Source organism: Tachypleus tridentatus, chromosome 8, assembly GCF_004210375.1.
Source record: "Tachypleus tridentatus isolate NWPU-2018 chromosome 8, ASM421037v1, whole genome shotgun sequence".
Lineage (NCBI taxonomy): Eukaryota > Metazoa > Arthropoda > Merostomata > Xiphosura > Limulidae > Tachypleus > Tachypleus tridentatus.
This window is the reverse complement of record NC_134832.1, coordinates 10,596,085-10,612,080: the sequence shown is the minus strand read 5'-3', so window position 1 is coordinate 10,612,080 and position 15,996 is coordinate 10,596,085. Positions and strand designations below refer to the sequence as shown.

Sequence of the window (15,996 nt, the reverse complement as noted above, 5' to 3'; positions counted from 1 at the left end):
TACTATTAGTTCCTTCATGAATTACTTCAGTAACTGCTCTAAATATTCTTGATCAAGTAAGTATTTGATTTCCTGATGAATAATTTGTTCATGGTTTAAGTTAACAGAGCACCAAGCTGTGCATGAAAGCTCATTGTACAGCTTGACAAGACCTCAGGTTCACTACCTCATGGATTATGGTTTTTACATGTAGGTGCCTGCTTTCTCATTTGCAGGGAAAACACCTAACCAATGGAAGTCATCCACCTGTGACATGTTCAGACCTTCTGAGCTTCTCTCTCTCTTTGGCTGCAAACTCTGTCTTATAGTCAGGTGTACTTTTACATCAAAATAAACCATTTTTCACAAGGAATTTTACAGTTTAGGATAGTGTTGTTTTTAAGATTTAAATATAAATGTTAGCAGTTTTTATGCCAAAGTTTTGTCACCATTCTCAATAGTATTATGTCATGAGACATCTTTGAATTCTTTGTCAAAGATGAATGCTCTTAATCAATTTTGCAAAATCATATAGCATTTCGTTTTATACCTGATACCTTATACAAAGGAACTGCTTTTTTAGTATAAAAATAGAAAAGATTTAGTGTTTCTCAGTTTTGCTATTTCCAGATTTGCTATCTAAGTTCACATAATGAAGGGATCTTGAGAAAGGAAGTAATGTAAAATTAAACTTTTATCACATTGTAAGAATACCCTTAAACATGCTACTGTTGAACTTTCTGATTAACTGCAGATAAAGCATATCTATTGACAACTAAATAAGTAGGGTACCTTCTTGTTATTATAACTGTTTTATCTGTGTAAATGAACTATAAATGGTTAAAATATTCCAGTGATTCATAACAGCTTTAAAAATATTTTATATACATCCACAACTGTTTTTATTAGTTTGGCAAAGTAAATAAATTTATTTGTTCCTTGACAGATAACTTTTGTTTATTTATTTATATTTGAAATTCATACTTATATGTCTTATATCTGCTTCTTTTCTTATTTTTCAAGATTCCTGTTCGTTCAAAGAGTTGGTCTCTGAGAAAAATGTATGCCCCTCCAAAACCTCCTAGTGTTATTGATATTTCTCATAACCTAAAATCAAACTTTGATAAAAGACCACAAAGCCTCCATGTGTCTTCTGTCATAAGCACAGAAAATGTTGGAGAGCCTAAGCAACCAGCAACAGTTGATCAACTGAATGTTTCATCTCAGCATTTTTCTTCTGTGATAACTTATAAGACCAATTACAACCAAGTAATTCAAAGACTTTTTCTTATGTCATATTTTCCTAGTGGATTTTGGCCAAGACTAATCACACGTATACTGGGGGATGATTATATTGTAGATATTGTTCGATCTTACTTTTCTCTACCAAAAGACATAAAAATGGATCCCCAGCTGGCCTCTGTATTTAGCAGAAGAGCTGAGTGGGTGTGCTGGCAGACAGGCATGGAACTAAGGTACATGGATACTACTTTGTTTCGAATGAAAGAGATCCTACCACACTTATCAAGTGCTCCCTATGACTATTCCCAGATGAAATTCATGCTTCAAATTGAAGGAAATTGGACAGATGTAGAGCTGAGCAATTCATCTATTCTGGAAATTCTTCTTCCCAATCAGAATGTGATTATTCAACAGAAACAAGAAAGCTATCATAGAGAATTGCTGCTTGAGCCTAGTCAGGAACATGTTGCAAAGATCCTAGCTTTTGCTGTTGACCACATTGATACACTGTTAGAAGACTGGTACCCTACTTTGGGCACTAGGTTTGTCCATACCTCAGAAGGAAGATTTCTTGTGACCAGAGTAATTCCTTGCACTCAGTGTTTTGTAGGTCATTTCAAGCACTATTTGGACCATAGTGGAGATGCTGCCACTTTTTCTGTGCTAGACACTCTCTATAACAAAGAATCTTGGCAGTTTGTTGACCACTTTTGCAATGTTGCTGGATCCTCGTGTATGGACAGAGCTAGCTCTTGGAATGTCAGCAGTCAAGGTTCAGAACAGGGTATACCTTCCCAATACTCACCAGGACTGATACAATGGCATGTGGGTTCTAGAGGTAGTACAGCTTCTCATGACAGTGGAGTTGGACCAGAGAGTAATAGTTCTAGGTCAGTTTAATATTTTTGTGTTACAAGTTTAGTTGTGAGAAAACTATATCTGGCCAAATCTAGATTAGGTACGTCATTCAAAAATCCTTTTTTCTTGTAACTGGTTTTTAGAAAACCTTACCTTGGTTGATCAGAGTCAGTGAGGCTGTTACAATTTTTTTTTTTTTTTTGTGAGTGTATTCTTATTTGCTAACTTTCATAAAACATTTGTAGTTGTGTTTATAGAACAAAATTATGTATAAAAATACTTTTGTTTACTTCACAGTTTTCAAATTTCATTTACATAAACTCTAGAATCTCCAAAGCAAATGTCAAAAGCATTTTAAGGTAAATTATTATATCTTATTTTTCATTTTCTCTGTTTTATTTCTCATTGTAGGTATTATCACCAATGTACAGTGCAATGAAATATTTAAAATTAAGAAATGGAAAATGGAAATGTATACATATCTTTTTAACTCTATCAGATAATCTTAAAATACATTCTTTTGGTCAGATGCATAATTTCTCTTCTTTACCTTTTCACTTAGCTTATTTTTAATATTTTATTTTCCTTTCCTGTTTATTACTGTTAGTTATTTATGTTGATCCATGTGTCAAATTTTGGGTTTTGCTATTAAAAATATTAAATCATTTAGATTCAAATTTTAAAACACAAATAACACATACTTAACAAAAATGTAAAAGCAAGAGCTAAATATAATTTTACTATCCATGTAACTAATAAATATAAGGTGAGAAAAAAAAGTGTTTATGGTTGAAATACTTCCAACAGTACTTTTGTGGTATGATATGTTTGAGAATGAATAATGCATGCGAGTTTTATGACAATCATTGACATATTATAGTTTAAAATGAGCTCTGTTTATTGGTTGTAAACACAGGCTTCAAAGTCTAAACTATTGCTTGTGAATTCCCTTTTAGCTTTAGATAATGGGCATGGCTATTGTCAGATGGGGAGAAAAATTGATAGCTTCCTCTTTCAAAGTCTCTGAGTGGAATTTTAAACTTGTGTTGGGTAATTGTCTTGTGCCCATAGTTTTCTGTCAATAGACATTATACATAAACATCAGAGGAAAAAGAATTGAAATTGAAGAAATGCAAGCTAAGCTATTTTTAACCACAAGTGCATTGCATGACTACAAAGTTTTAATTATTACTTCAGAGGTTTCTTTTGAAATAAAGGAATAAAACTCGGATAATATAAAACTTTGAATTATATCATACATAATAATGCTAATTTAATTAAAATACATTGATAGTAAAGTGATTTAATTAAATTTTAATTATAATGCAGTAACACTTTGTCATACACAGAAAGAAGTTTAAAGAATTCATCAGGAACCAAGAGGTTAAATAAAACATGAGTCAACTAGTTTTGGAAAGAGTTGCTACTATTATCAGGAATGTCAGTATACTACAATATCATTTTGTTTATTTTTCAAAGAGAGGAAATGAATGTAATGACTAACATTCATAGGGACATTTTTTTCCAGAATACTATATTTCTTGATCTGTCATACCAATTTACAGAAATTACTTTATGCTGCATAATACAGAGTTGACTTTTTCTTATAGCATTTTGATGTTTCTTTAGTCTTGTTTTACTTCATATTATTTTGACCTATATGAATCTTAGCACCTATACAAATAATTTAATATATATTTTTTTTTCTCTTCTTTGCTCAGTCTTTAAATATCTTAAATAATTTCCATTCAATTACTTGTCATTACACACAAGTAGTAGGCCTAGTATGTTTTTAATGCTGTGTTCCATATGTATTCTCTTAGGGACTTTTAAAATGATCTGTGGATTGAGTGAAACATGTTGCCTGACAATGAATATGCCAGAACAGTGTGGCTTGTATAATATTACTGTTTATTCTTTAAAATCCCTAAGGGACTAAGATATAAATGAGGGATTAAAGATAGAGTAGACCTAATACAAATCTTTCATTAAATGTAAATTAATTAATAATACTTATGCTTTGCTGCTTAAAAAAAAAAAAGTGTTCCTACTATAAAATCTAAATAATTTGTAGTATCAAGAAATCTCACTACAGTCTACAAAAATAGTACTGGCTTAAGCAGTGAATCATTACCATATGTTTGGCATTTCTAATTTTGTTGTAAACATTCACCAGTAAAATCATGGTTATCTTGGTTGTTATACTTTAGGCTATTGTTTCTTTCCATTTACACATAACTGTCGATATTCAAACATAGCTGTGGACCTTTTTAAAGTGTGTAATTATATGATGCTAGATCTAGTTCATTATTCCTTATGTCATATGGAAGAGAGAGTATTTCAGTACCCTTTATTGACAGAAATGACTTTATATTGTACAATACAGGGAGAGACTTTAATATTTTTCATATTTAGTTTGATGATTTAAAAATAATATTTACTTTCTTCTATTTTACTTTTTAGTAAAATTCCAAAACTATTCAAATACTGCTGAAAAGAAAGTTGTGTATAATTATTTTAAGTGGTGCAATGGACAAAACACTAGTACTAACTTACTGCATTACTTTTAGTTTGCTTACCACACTTATGATATTTGCAGCATAAAGTTGGATAGCCAATCACTCATAATTACTAAATAAAACTTTTTACTTCTCCTTCTTGTATATTTAATAATCTGAATAGTATTGCTTGCTTTCTGGACAGAAGTGAGGCTGAGATGTTTCTGAAGTGTAGTGCAGTTCATCCTGCATAGATTTATTTGTGTGTGTGTGTTGTTTACAAGGTTAGTAGAATTGACAGAATATGTATAAAGATATAGAAAATTGAAAGTTTCACTGAAAAAAGGTTCACTATTTCTTTAGAAGGTTTTAAAGATTTCACAAATAAAATTTGACAATTGTGGGGTGAGGTAAAGTATTTTTAATCTTACCATGAAAATCACTTTGCACTCAGAGTAGTCTACTCTGACAATATATTCATAGAAAAAGTCTTAGTAAAAATGTGTAATTCAGATTAATTTCTGTGAGTACAAAAGATTTTTAATATTTATTAAAATCTTGCTATATTTTGTGAATATACAAAAAACATGTTAAAGGCTATGATATGGAAACTCTAATGGTCACTTTAAGATCACAAGATTGGTGTAATCTTCTGAGCTTGCAGCAAGATGATTGATTGTATAATTTATCTATTAGTTGAACTACCTACTACATGACTTGATGTTAATAGGATGTAATTTGTTTCAACTCCCACACACAGTATCCAGAATAAGCACATAAAATAGACATAATATCACCATGTGCCAAGATAATTAGTCATTGTTTTAATGAGAAAGTCACATTTAACAATTTTTGTTATTCAGTGTGCTATCAACATTTCTATATTTTTAATGGTCATTTGCCATTTTAACAGACTATGATCTATTTAGACAGTGGTCCTCCTGCTATCCAAGTATGATTGATAATACTTTATGTAGATTATAAATCAAAATTATTTCTCTGTTATACAGTTTCTGCATTTGAGGGAGTCATGAGTGTATTACTAATGTACAGGATTATATGTTCTATTCCATTCTGAAACTGTGATAAAACTGCTGTGTCTGTAGTACCATAGACATAATTGTCCGATAGGAATTCAAAACTATGCTAGCATAGGCATCTCCATTAAAGAAGGCTTTAGGGATGAAAATGTTTGTTAATATTTCTTGCTTCATCCAAAGTACATTCCAATTTTAGTTAAAGTACACAATAATTCTGTTGATAAGGCAACTCTAAACCAAGGAAACTGCAAACTTCTTGCTCGGGTGAGGCTATTTCTTTACTATTTCTATTTTAGTAGAATCTGTAGACACCAACTATACCTATTACCCAATGAAACAAAATTTTTACTTTTTCTTGTTCCTGGGCAGAAAGTATTATTTTCTAATTGCTTATGCCTAAAGTAAATGGAAAACACTTATTTTTCTCTTTAAACTTTGCTTTTGTGACCTGGGTTATGAAATTTTCAAATTTACCCATTTTCCAGAACATTTCAGGAGATTCAGTGCTTATAGAGAATTTTCTTGAACTTACAAGAATTTTCAAGTACCTTTTAGAATTTTTAGAACTTTCCATAGTAATATATATATACAGGGGCTCGCCACTTCAGTTTAGTTCTAGCTGCCTAAAATGAACACATAGACCTGATTTTATCAGAGATGGCATCAAGTAGCTGCAAGCATTCTCCTGATGCATTCTGCTGTGTATGTGGCCAATTTATCAAGACAAGAGTGAAAAAATACTCTGTGACAGCATCTCCTAAAACGTGTGAAGCCTACAAGGCATATTATAGCATGCCTGTCAGGGATCAAGACAAATCCTGGGCACCTCATTTTACCTGCATGCAATGCAAAAAAACTGTAGAAGGTAAGACAGACAATTTTTGCATGCCTGAGTAGTAAGATTTTATATTATAGAAATTTTAGACATTTTAAAATTTAAATATCTTTTGGTGCACCTCAAAAAGGAATACAACAATGTCAAGACCTTGCTAATAAGCCTTGAAGTATGATGAGTATGGCTGGGAGGTTATCAGAGACTTCAAAATGGTGGCATTCCTGATGGGTCTCCAAGGAGGCTTTACCAAGTTTCCCTGTTATTTTTTACTTTGGGATAGCAGGGACACTGCAGCACACTTTAACAGGAAGCAATGGCCACAATGGACCGAGTTCTGTGTAGGGAAGCACAATGTCAAGTGTGAGCCACTAGTGGACCTCCAGAAGGTGTTGTTTCCACTATTGCACTTAAAATTGAGTCTTATGTAACAATTTGTTACAGCTCTTGATAAGGAGTCTGCAGCCTTCAAGTACCTTCGAGACTTCTTCCATAAGCTGTCTGAGGCAAAGGTAAAAGCTGGTGTCTTTGTTGGACCACAAATAAAGAAGATCCTGAAGTGCACAGTAGGAAGGAAAAAAAAAAGCTTGGGGCAGCTTTGTCGCAGTGATTCAGGGGTTCTTGGGCAATCACAAGGCTGAAAATTATGTGGAACTAGTTGAGGCTCTGGTGAAGAACTATGGCAAAGTGGGCTGCAGGATGTCACTGAAAGTCCATGTCCTTGACATTCATCTTGATAAATTCAAGGAGAACATGGGAGCATACTCAGAGGAGCAAGTCGAGTGCTTCCACCAAGACATACTGGACTTGAAACGCCGCTACCAAGGAGCGCATTACGAAAACATGATGGTAGACAATATTTGGGAGCTGATACATGAAAGTGATTTACATTACAGTTTCAAATCTTGTAAAACTATTCACTTCCAAACATTTTTGTTCATTTTTGTATAACTTCAGTATAAATAAATAAATAAATCTTGATTCATATGTTGTTTTATTCAGATCTTATGTAAACAAAAATGTGCAAATTTGCTCATTTTTACATAGAAAATAGGTTAATTTCTAAATTTCATTATTCAGGTCATGAAGGCAAAGTTTGAAGGGAATAATGTCCATTTTCTATACTTTTACAACATAAGCAATTATGAAATAACACATACTATTCATGAACAAAATTTGTGTTACATAGTGTCATATGACTGAGAAATCTCACTTCTGTGCATATATTTTATTGGATTAAGTTTCATGCCTGCTTTGTTTGTCTGCTGAAATATCAAATTTTCAAGATCTCTGCATACATCACAATGGGGAACAAACACTGAAACATCATTGAAGTAGACTTCTTTGTTATTTCAGCCTCTTCAGTGTAATCTCTCTTCACCACTCAAAAATAGCAGACAGTTTCATAGGCTGAATGGATTGACACTAAACTCATGCAAGATATTCCTCAGGCTAAACACTGCCTTAAGTCTGTTCTCATCATTTAGCTTGAGTTGTAAATAATTGGATTTCAGATCTAAAGTGTTTTAGAACTTTATATCCAAGACACCAACCCATTGGTACACATCCATAGCAACCAATCAGCAGATTTGTTTTTCAGATTTAGTTTGACATTTTTAAAATAAATTTCACTTTCTTCTATTTTAATTTTTGGTAAAATTTCAAAACCATTCAAGTAGTATTGAAAATAACGTTGTGTGTGATTTTTTTTCAATAGTGCAATGAACAAAACACTAGTACTAACTTCAGCATGCATAACTTTTAGTTTGCTTATCACACTTAAGATATTTGCAGCACAAAGCTGAATAACCAATTGCCCATAATTACTAAATAAAACCTGGTATTTTTCCCTTCTTGTACATTTAATTGTCTGAGCAAGCACTGCTTTCTTTCTGAACAGAAAATAGTGTATTTCTTGTATGGTTTCTGTAACCTCATTAAATGACATCAAGACACATAAGCCATGGAACATTGTTTGTGTGTACAGAGGTAGTTATTCTCTTCACTGCATACACTTGTACAGCCCACTTTTTCTATGTCAGATCTGGTCATCATCAGATAACTTCCACAGGATGCCATTTCACTGGATACACAGATGGAATTGACTGAAACTCTCCCTAGGGGTGACAGTGCCATAACTGAAGTTAGATATGAGTACATACATTCTGTGGAGGACATCTAGAAACAGCCATAAATCTGCTTCTCCATTCACATCTAGTGTATCTAGTGTAACTTATCAGAAGGAAGTTGGTATCTACTAGTCAGAGCAGTGATCTTATATGGAGGGCCAGATATACTCTAGTTCCAAAACATACTTACTTCCACTGCCATTTATAGCTAATACTTGACCACCAGAGTTTCTTCTTTGCCCATGTAAACATTATTCTGATTTCTTGCTTGCTTGCTCCAGTCATTCATATTCAATGCAATTGCCCTTGAAAGTAACTGTCTTGTAATACTCTCCATCTATGTTAATGCACACACTAACCTGTTACAGTATGTGCACATTTTGTTCAGATAATTTTATCAATTTTTTTTCACAATAAAACATCACTAACAGGTTCTCATCATTAAAAAGAATTGGAAATACTTTGAACATTATTGTATTATCTAGTTGATTTCATAACAATAATAATATTTTTTTTAAATTGTGATTTCTTATGATTGTCAAATCAATTATGGTATGATTTCACAGAATATTATTTCCAGCGTAAAGACCAATTAGGTCTTTCTTCTCCCACTTCTGTTATCTAGTGGTGCAATTTGCTGGTGGGAGAGGTCACTCTTCTTTGAGAGCATTAGCAAACTTATTCATAATGAGATGGAGACATGTTTGGATTTGTGATGGTCCTCTAATGGTCTCTGAGGCTGAATTTGAGGACAATTCTTGACATTTTAGAGAGACTTTAGATTTGCTTTTTCCTGTGGTTTCTTTTTAGTTTCTTCAATTTTCAGCACCCTATGAGTCAGTGATAAGTTTATGGACTTGCAGCCTTTGATCAAGGGTTCGATTCCCTGTGGTGGATGTTTGCTATAACAAAGCAACTTAGTTTACCGTGATTTTTAAATGACGCATGAAAAATGGAAAGGAAACCACTTTGGGATAAGCTGTCTTTCATTTCATTTTCTTCTGTTGATTTTTCAAGTATGTGATGTTTTGTGCTTTTTCTCAGTTGCTTTTGAGCCTGCAACTTATTTGATGGATGAAGGATCTGGGAGCATATTTTTTGTTTTTATTTTTTTATATTCTTAGATGAATTTTTGGTTCATAGTTGAAGGTTTGTTTTTTTAGTTATGTGAAGGGACAGTTAGGCCTTATCTGACATGATGTTGTAACTTCATGATTTCACTTATCACCAACAGGTGGAGATATTTTACTGACTCTGAAATAATATCTTCTTGAAATTCAGGGTTTCAAAGCAGAGTTTTTAGTTCATATATATAGGTCTATGCCACCTAATGGAAAGGAGTAAGTCTATGTACTTACAATTCAACTTTAAAATTGTATTTCCTTTTTATTCACTTTGTTAGAAGACTCTCAGGATCACCAGTTCCATTATGGACATCTGGATCCATTGTTAGGATGCATGTTGGTTCATGTTTCAGCTTTCATATTCCTCCCAATTGTTACTGAAGTCTTGAATTTAATTGGCTTCAGCAAGGGGTCATAGTCCCACCCTTATTTCTGAGAGCTGATCCCTGACATTAACTTTTCAGTACATTGATAGTCAGAATAAATAGATTCTGTCTATGTTGATGGTTTCTAATGCTTAGTTGGATCACCAACAGAGTCTATGATTTTTGTATACCTTTAGGAGCTGTGGGGACTCGGTTTCAAAAATCCTTGGACATGTGGTAATCTTAACCATAGTTCCAGAAGTTTTGTGGGTCCTTGGGTCACAATTACTCATTTAGCTCACATCTGTCTCACTGTTATCCACCCAACCTGAAGGGTTTTCATCTCTCACAATTTATTGGGATTTAGAACTTAGTTTTAGGATTATCTGAGCCTCATTGGGATGGGGGTAGTGAGAGAGTCTGGTTAGTTTGTCAAAGTTTGTATTGTTTGGCCTATGAAGACAGAAGATTGGTGTCTAGCCTTTGATCTTTCTTGTCTATATCAATGCCTATTCTACAAGGTTCACTAGTTAATCATTCCTTAATGTGTGTTGTTGTTTTTTTTTACTGGGATTTTAGATGTTTGACTTGGTTGTAGTCAGCTCTTATCTGCACTTTGTCTTAATGTGAAATCCTACCAGTATCAGCATTTATGGTGCACATGGTTCAGCTACTATAGTTATGAATTTTTGCCTTTGGTCTCACACAGGCTAAACATAGGATCTGCCTTATAGTACCAGTTTTCTCATTCCCATCATTCCATCATACTGTGCACACACCATCCCAAGGATGACTTGTTACTACTGACAATTGTTAGACCATCACATCCTGCTTTTATTTTCAGAAACAAACCCAAGCAGACTTCTCTTTTTGGACTTTGACATCTATTATTGCTCCATTTTGATATGTCATCAATCAGGTTTTTTTTGGGTTTTTTCATCTTACCTTCCATTTGGGCTCAGTTGTCTGCCATTCTGTTTGATGCTGTAGAATAAAAGGCCAAACTCTTATGTCTTCTTTTCCCACTGTACTGAGGGTTCTATCTCTTCTGAGAATGCTGGCATCATTAGAATCCTTCATGCCTTTGGGACAAAAACTAATGATCATTTTATTGATCTTTAAGATATCATACACATCTATTTTCTAGTTTCCCCAGTTTCCTTAGTCAGGATCATTTTTTGATCTTAAGGAGCTAAGTGAGGATGCTACTACAAAGTGGATTCCTTTACTGCCATCTTATCCAGAGTTTCATTCTATGTATGAATACTTTGCTTCAAGGATAAGATACATATACCACCAGTCAGGAATTTCAGAGTATACATGGATGATGAGGATTCCTTACAATATGCCTTTCTCCCTCTTTAACAGGCAAGGTCTTATGATCTAGGCTTCTTAAGTGGTAAATCATCAGGTTGCACTCTGACTATTCCATAATAGTGTAGTATGTTTCTCATCAAGGAGGCATATGATCTAGGGCTCCTTATTTTCAAATTTTGGACCTTCTTGGGACTAGTAATACCTTATCATGCTTCTAGCTTGCCATGTTCCACAAGTGATACCTGTAGTAGCAGGTCGATTGTCTCAATCCAAACAGATTCTCCCAGCGAAATAAAAGTTTCATCGCAATGTTCCGTTAAATTTCCTCTCATTTTGCAACTCTAATTGAAGTTGTCTAACTGGATCATCCAACTACAGGCAATTTGATCTACAGTACCTTATTTTTGGGCCTTGACTCTTATATGCCATCTATCTCCTTTACCTGCAGATTTATTTTTGTGGCTGCTCACCTACTGACATCATTGGTTGATATGGTTTATCCACAGACCACTTAATCATTTTCAGTTTCACCAAAGACCAGTTCTTCTCGCCCAACATTCCATCAGACAGAAAAGAAGTTTTTTCTCTAATTTATCTTTTCAATCTGGGTCATATTCAGTGAGGTGTCTTGAAAGTTTTATAGCCTGCACTTATACCTTTAAAGATATTATACAACACTTTTATTCTTAGCTCTCTTTGAAGGCAAGGTACCCTCTGTGAGTCACACCTAACCAAACTTCTCTTTTACTATGTCAAAAGTAGCTCCATCAAATTGCCAGGTGGAGGTCATTAGGTGAACCTCTCCTAATATCTTTATCTCACATTATGTGCCTGATCTAGCAGTCTCTTTTTTTGATATATTATCCATAGAAGTGAGTATTTTTGTTTTTACCTTTCAGAATTGCTTACCTTGTTTTCACAGGATTGCAATCTGTGGCAAGTTTTGCCCCAGGCAGGTGTTCTTTTATCAACTCAATTTTGCACTAGCAGCCTTTATTTCACTATAATTACAACTAGTTGCATCAGGCTCTGCAGAAATGAAGTTTCCACAAGACTGCTTAAGAGCTCACCATCTGGTATTACCATATGCTGAAAAACCACTCCTGGACTATCATGAGTAAACCTAAATGGGAACCTGCTGATCTTCAGATTAAATAAATTGGGGTTGGTTTGTTTTAAAAATTTTTGAGAACTTTGTTCACCTATTGCACTGATACTCAGGGCTCCCCATTGTGCATTACCCCTTCAGATTCTAGCTACAGGGGTGATGGAAAGAAGCTTTTCCTCCAGAGTGTTAAAAGTGAATTCCTCCACTTTTGGTGAAGTTGGGGTCCTCCTCAGTGTGTCCATGGATTTTATTTCCCAGGTGTCAGTAGGAGTGGTGCCAGCCTACTAGAGAGCATACTCATAATACTAGCTCAATTTTGATTATCAGCTGTCTTGTTGAAATGTGCATTGCCTCCCCAAGATACCTCTCCCCCCCTTTCTTTTTCATCATTGTTGGTACAGTATATTTTTCATGGAAGGGGTCTCTAACTCCTCATAATTTTAAATGCTGATTGATCTTATTATGGGTTCATCCTTGGCTTAGCACAGTTGTTTTACATCCTTCACTTTATTTCTGGTGTAAGTGGATGGCACTTTACTCACTCAAATGGAGAGTGAAGATGAATGTTTATAATTCTAGACTGAGTGAGGTCTGTTCTTTTGATTGAATATATAATACACGATCTCATCCTCCTGAGTCTGCAGTGTTTCCTTTTGCAGTTTAATGGCCCTATCCATCAATGTGGGATGTAGGACCAAGATCCCTTAAATCCAACTCTGAATAATGGAACCTCAGTTATGTGCTATTTCACACTTGATACAGGAACTAAGTCCACAGTGAAGAGCATACCTATTTTGGATTAGTGCAGTTCTCCCCACTCTGTTACCACTTTTATCTTAGTACACTCATTATTTATGCAAATGCCTTTTATATCAATGATGCCCTCACTGGGACTGATAGCTGTACATGACAATATAGGTAAGTGTATTTTTAAAGCTAATATTTTCTTAAATTATTTCCAATAATACTTATTCCTGCTGCCACTCTTTCTCTCCTTCTCTCCATTAAGAGCTGGTATTAGAGCCTGATATAGTATAAGTATCAAAAAAGTGATAGAATTATCTGAATAAAGTGTTTATGCACAGTACCAGGATAGAAGGCACGTTGATGTGGGTGGAAAGTATCATGAGAAAGGTGTCACCAAGGTCATTTGAGTGGGGCATAAAAGACAGAAGCAAATGAGAAAAAATGAGATTAAACCTAAGATATGCAAAGAAGAAATCCTGGCAGTTGAGAAATATCTATGTGTCAGAGAAGATATTGTTGGAAATACATTTTCAATTTAGGAAAATGTTAACTTCCACCAGCGTGTTTGAACTTCAGTATCAATGAAGTGAATTTTTCTCTCTTGTACCTTAAAGTTATAAGACATATCAAAACTTTTGGCAGAAACTCTTTATTTGCTCCCCTAAATAGGTGGCCAGCCTCAGATTAGGCTTCATTAGTCTTCTTGAATTCTGGAAGCTGTATTTTTCACTTGCTGTTAATTCTCATGGTCTTGCTGAGTGGTCTGTTGAAATTTGTAGCCTTGCCCATCCTACCTCTTTACATAGCATGGGATCTACTGGTCTTCTCACACCTGAGCCATTCTTCAAAACCAGTAGCCTTTTCTATCTTGTCCTTAGACATTTTAGTTGAAAGTACCTTAAAATACCATATTCAGAGTACATATTTGTTCCTTTCCTCTAGAGTGGAATTTGAATAGAAGTATCAAAGACATAGGATTCAGCATGAAAACCACTGTAGGATCAGGATATCTCTACCTCATCAATAAAAAACATTGTGGTTGTATCATAGTGTTAGTCTGTTTAGATGGTCAGTTAACCCTTGATGTGGTTCAAACTCAACACTGTGTAGGTACTTTCATTGGTTGTCCAATTACTATTGCAGACTTCTTCTGTTGTGATTAGCTAAACATTACCACCTTCTACCTTATCATGGCCAAAACTGTCTCTTAAGGAGAGGGATATATTTCATATGTTTCATAATTTTGAATTTGTCCTTTACTTAAGAGATGGCACAGACTCTGTGTGATGTTTTACTTCTAAATCTTGAATTCAACTTGATGGATTGCTTTATTTTCCACTGGGTAAAAATTTGTATGCAGTTCAAACATAACTGTATTTCAGTCTTCCTTTTGTGCTTAACTTAGGTTATTGATGAAATCCAGTATTGGATCATTCAGTCTCAGCATCTGGCTTTGGAGTAGTGTCTCTGAGACCAGTTGTTTATGGCAGTTTCCTGTCTGAAATGCTTAAGGTAATATTTTACCATCTCACAGATTCTCAGTCATCTGTGCTTGTTTTGCACAAAAATTGATTCTCAGGGGCATTTTCTTTATTACTCATTTAGGTACATCAGACATCAGTTGATTAACCCAAATCTGCAGCTACAAAGAGATTCAAGTCGTGGTTCTCTGCAACATTGGAGAAAGTCTGATGTATAGGAGAAGACATCTACCCAGTTAACTCTTTCCAGCATTTAATTCTCTCTCTCACTCATGAGTTTTGCTTTTTGCTAAAAATGCCAATCTTTGTGCAAGGAGTGTTTCTTTAAACTCAGTTATATAAGTTCAAAGTAAGAGTAAGAGCAATGTGCTTATTAACAAAAAATTCTGCAGTTATATCCTGTAGCTCAAAATTTTATTCTACCTACTCTTATTTTCAGGTGAACTGATTGTCAAGAAGAATACATTAGGTAGGTCCACTACATAAAGGGTCTGCCAGTGGCACAGCAGTAGGTATGTGGACTGATACTGCTTAAAACTGGGTTCTGATACCCATGGGAGACAGAACACAGATAGCCCATTCTATAGCTTGATGTTTAATTCTAAACAAACAAATACTGTGTAAAGGAAGTTTGTCAAGACATATTGGAAAGTAATACTAACTGAGTTTCACTAAACCTAACAGTATCAATGGGAAATGAACATGCACTGAACACAAAGTGTGATACACAGTAAAAAAAAACAGTTATTATGACAACACACATCAACAGCATGTATACTTCACTTTATGGAAAATGGACAGCCTAATAGACAAATTGGGGAAGAGATGCTATATTTGTAATAAAACAGTGCACACTGCAAAGAAGTGCAAGTCCATTGTCAACAAGCAACAGCAGAAATCTCAATATAAATAAGTTGGAGATATTTACAAAGACAGTGCTGGTAAGAAACAAGAAAAGAGTGTTCTTTGATAGATTGTTAAGGCAGAGTATTCATGATGAAACTTTGTAGAATGGTTGGAAACTGTCTGTCATAGAGGCACAAGTTTCATCAAGAAAAGAGTGACTGTCACCATGGATGCTGCTGTCAGAAGAAACAGAATGAAAGATATATTTCAGATGTACCACAACAAGTGAATGCTATTTTCATAATTAACCAGTGCACAACTGACAGTTGGTTCAAGTTATTATACAGATCAACAGTGCCAGTAGTGATTGGAGCATGCTGAAAATATAAAAAAGTGACAACAAATCACAAAATGCCATTAGACAGTGGCT

The 15,996-nt window shown here is 34.4% G+C and overlaps 1 protein-coding gene across 8 annotated transcripts in view; it reads left to right on the top strand.

Annotated features, from left to right (window-relative positions):
• Lrrk (Leucine-rich repeat kinase) overlaps positions 1 to 15,996 on the top strand; it is a 297,360-nt gene that overhangs the window by 230,007 nt on the left and 51,357 nt on the right. For all 8 annotated transcript variants that reach the window (XR_013032330.1, XR_013032331.1, XM_076517601.1 and 5 more), the window contains one exon: positions 1,003 to 2,111. Coding sequence is in view for 6 of the 8 variants with exons in the window: in XM_076517601.1 (XP_076373716.1) it covers positions 1,003 to 2,111 (1,109 nt within the window). In the remaining 2 variants the exon portion in view is untranslated. The remainder of the gene's footprint in view (positions 1 to 1,002; positions 2,112 to 15,996) is intronic.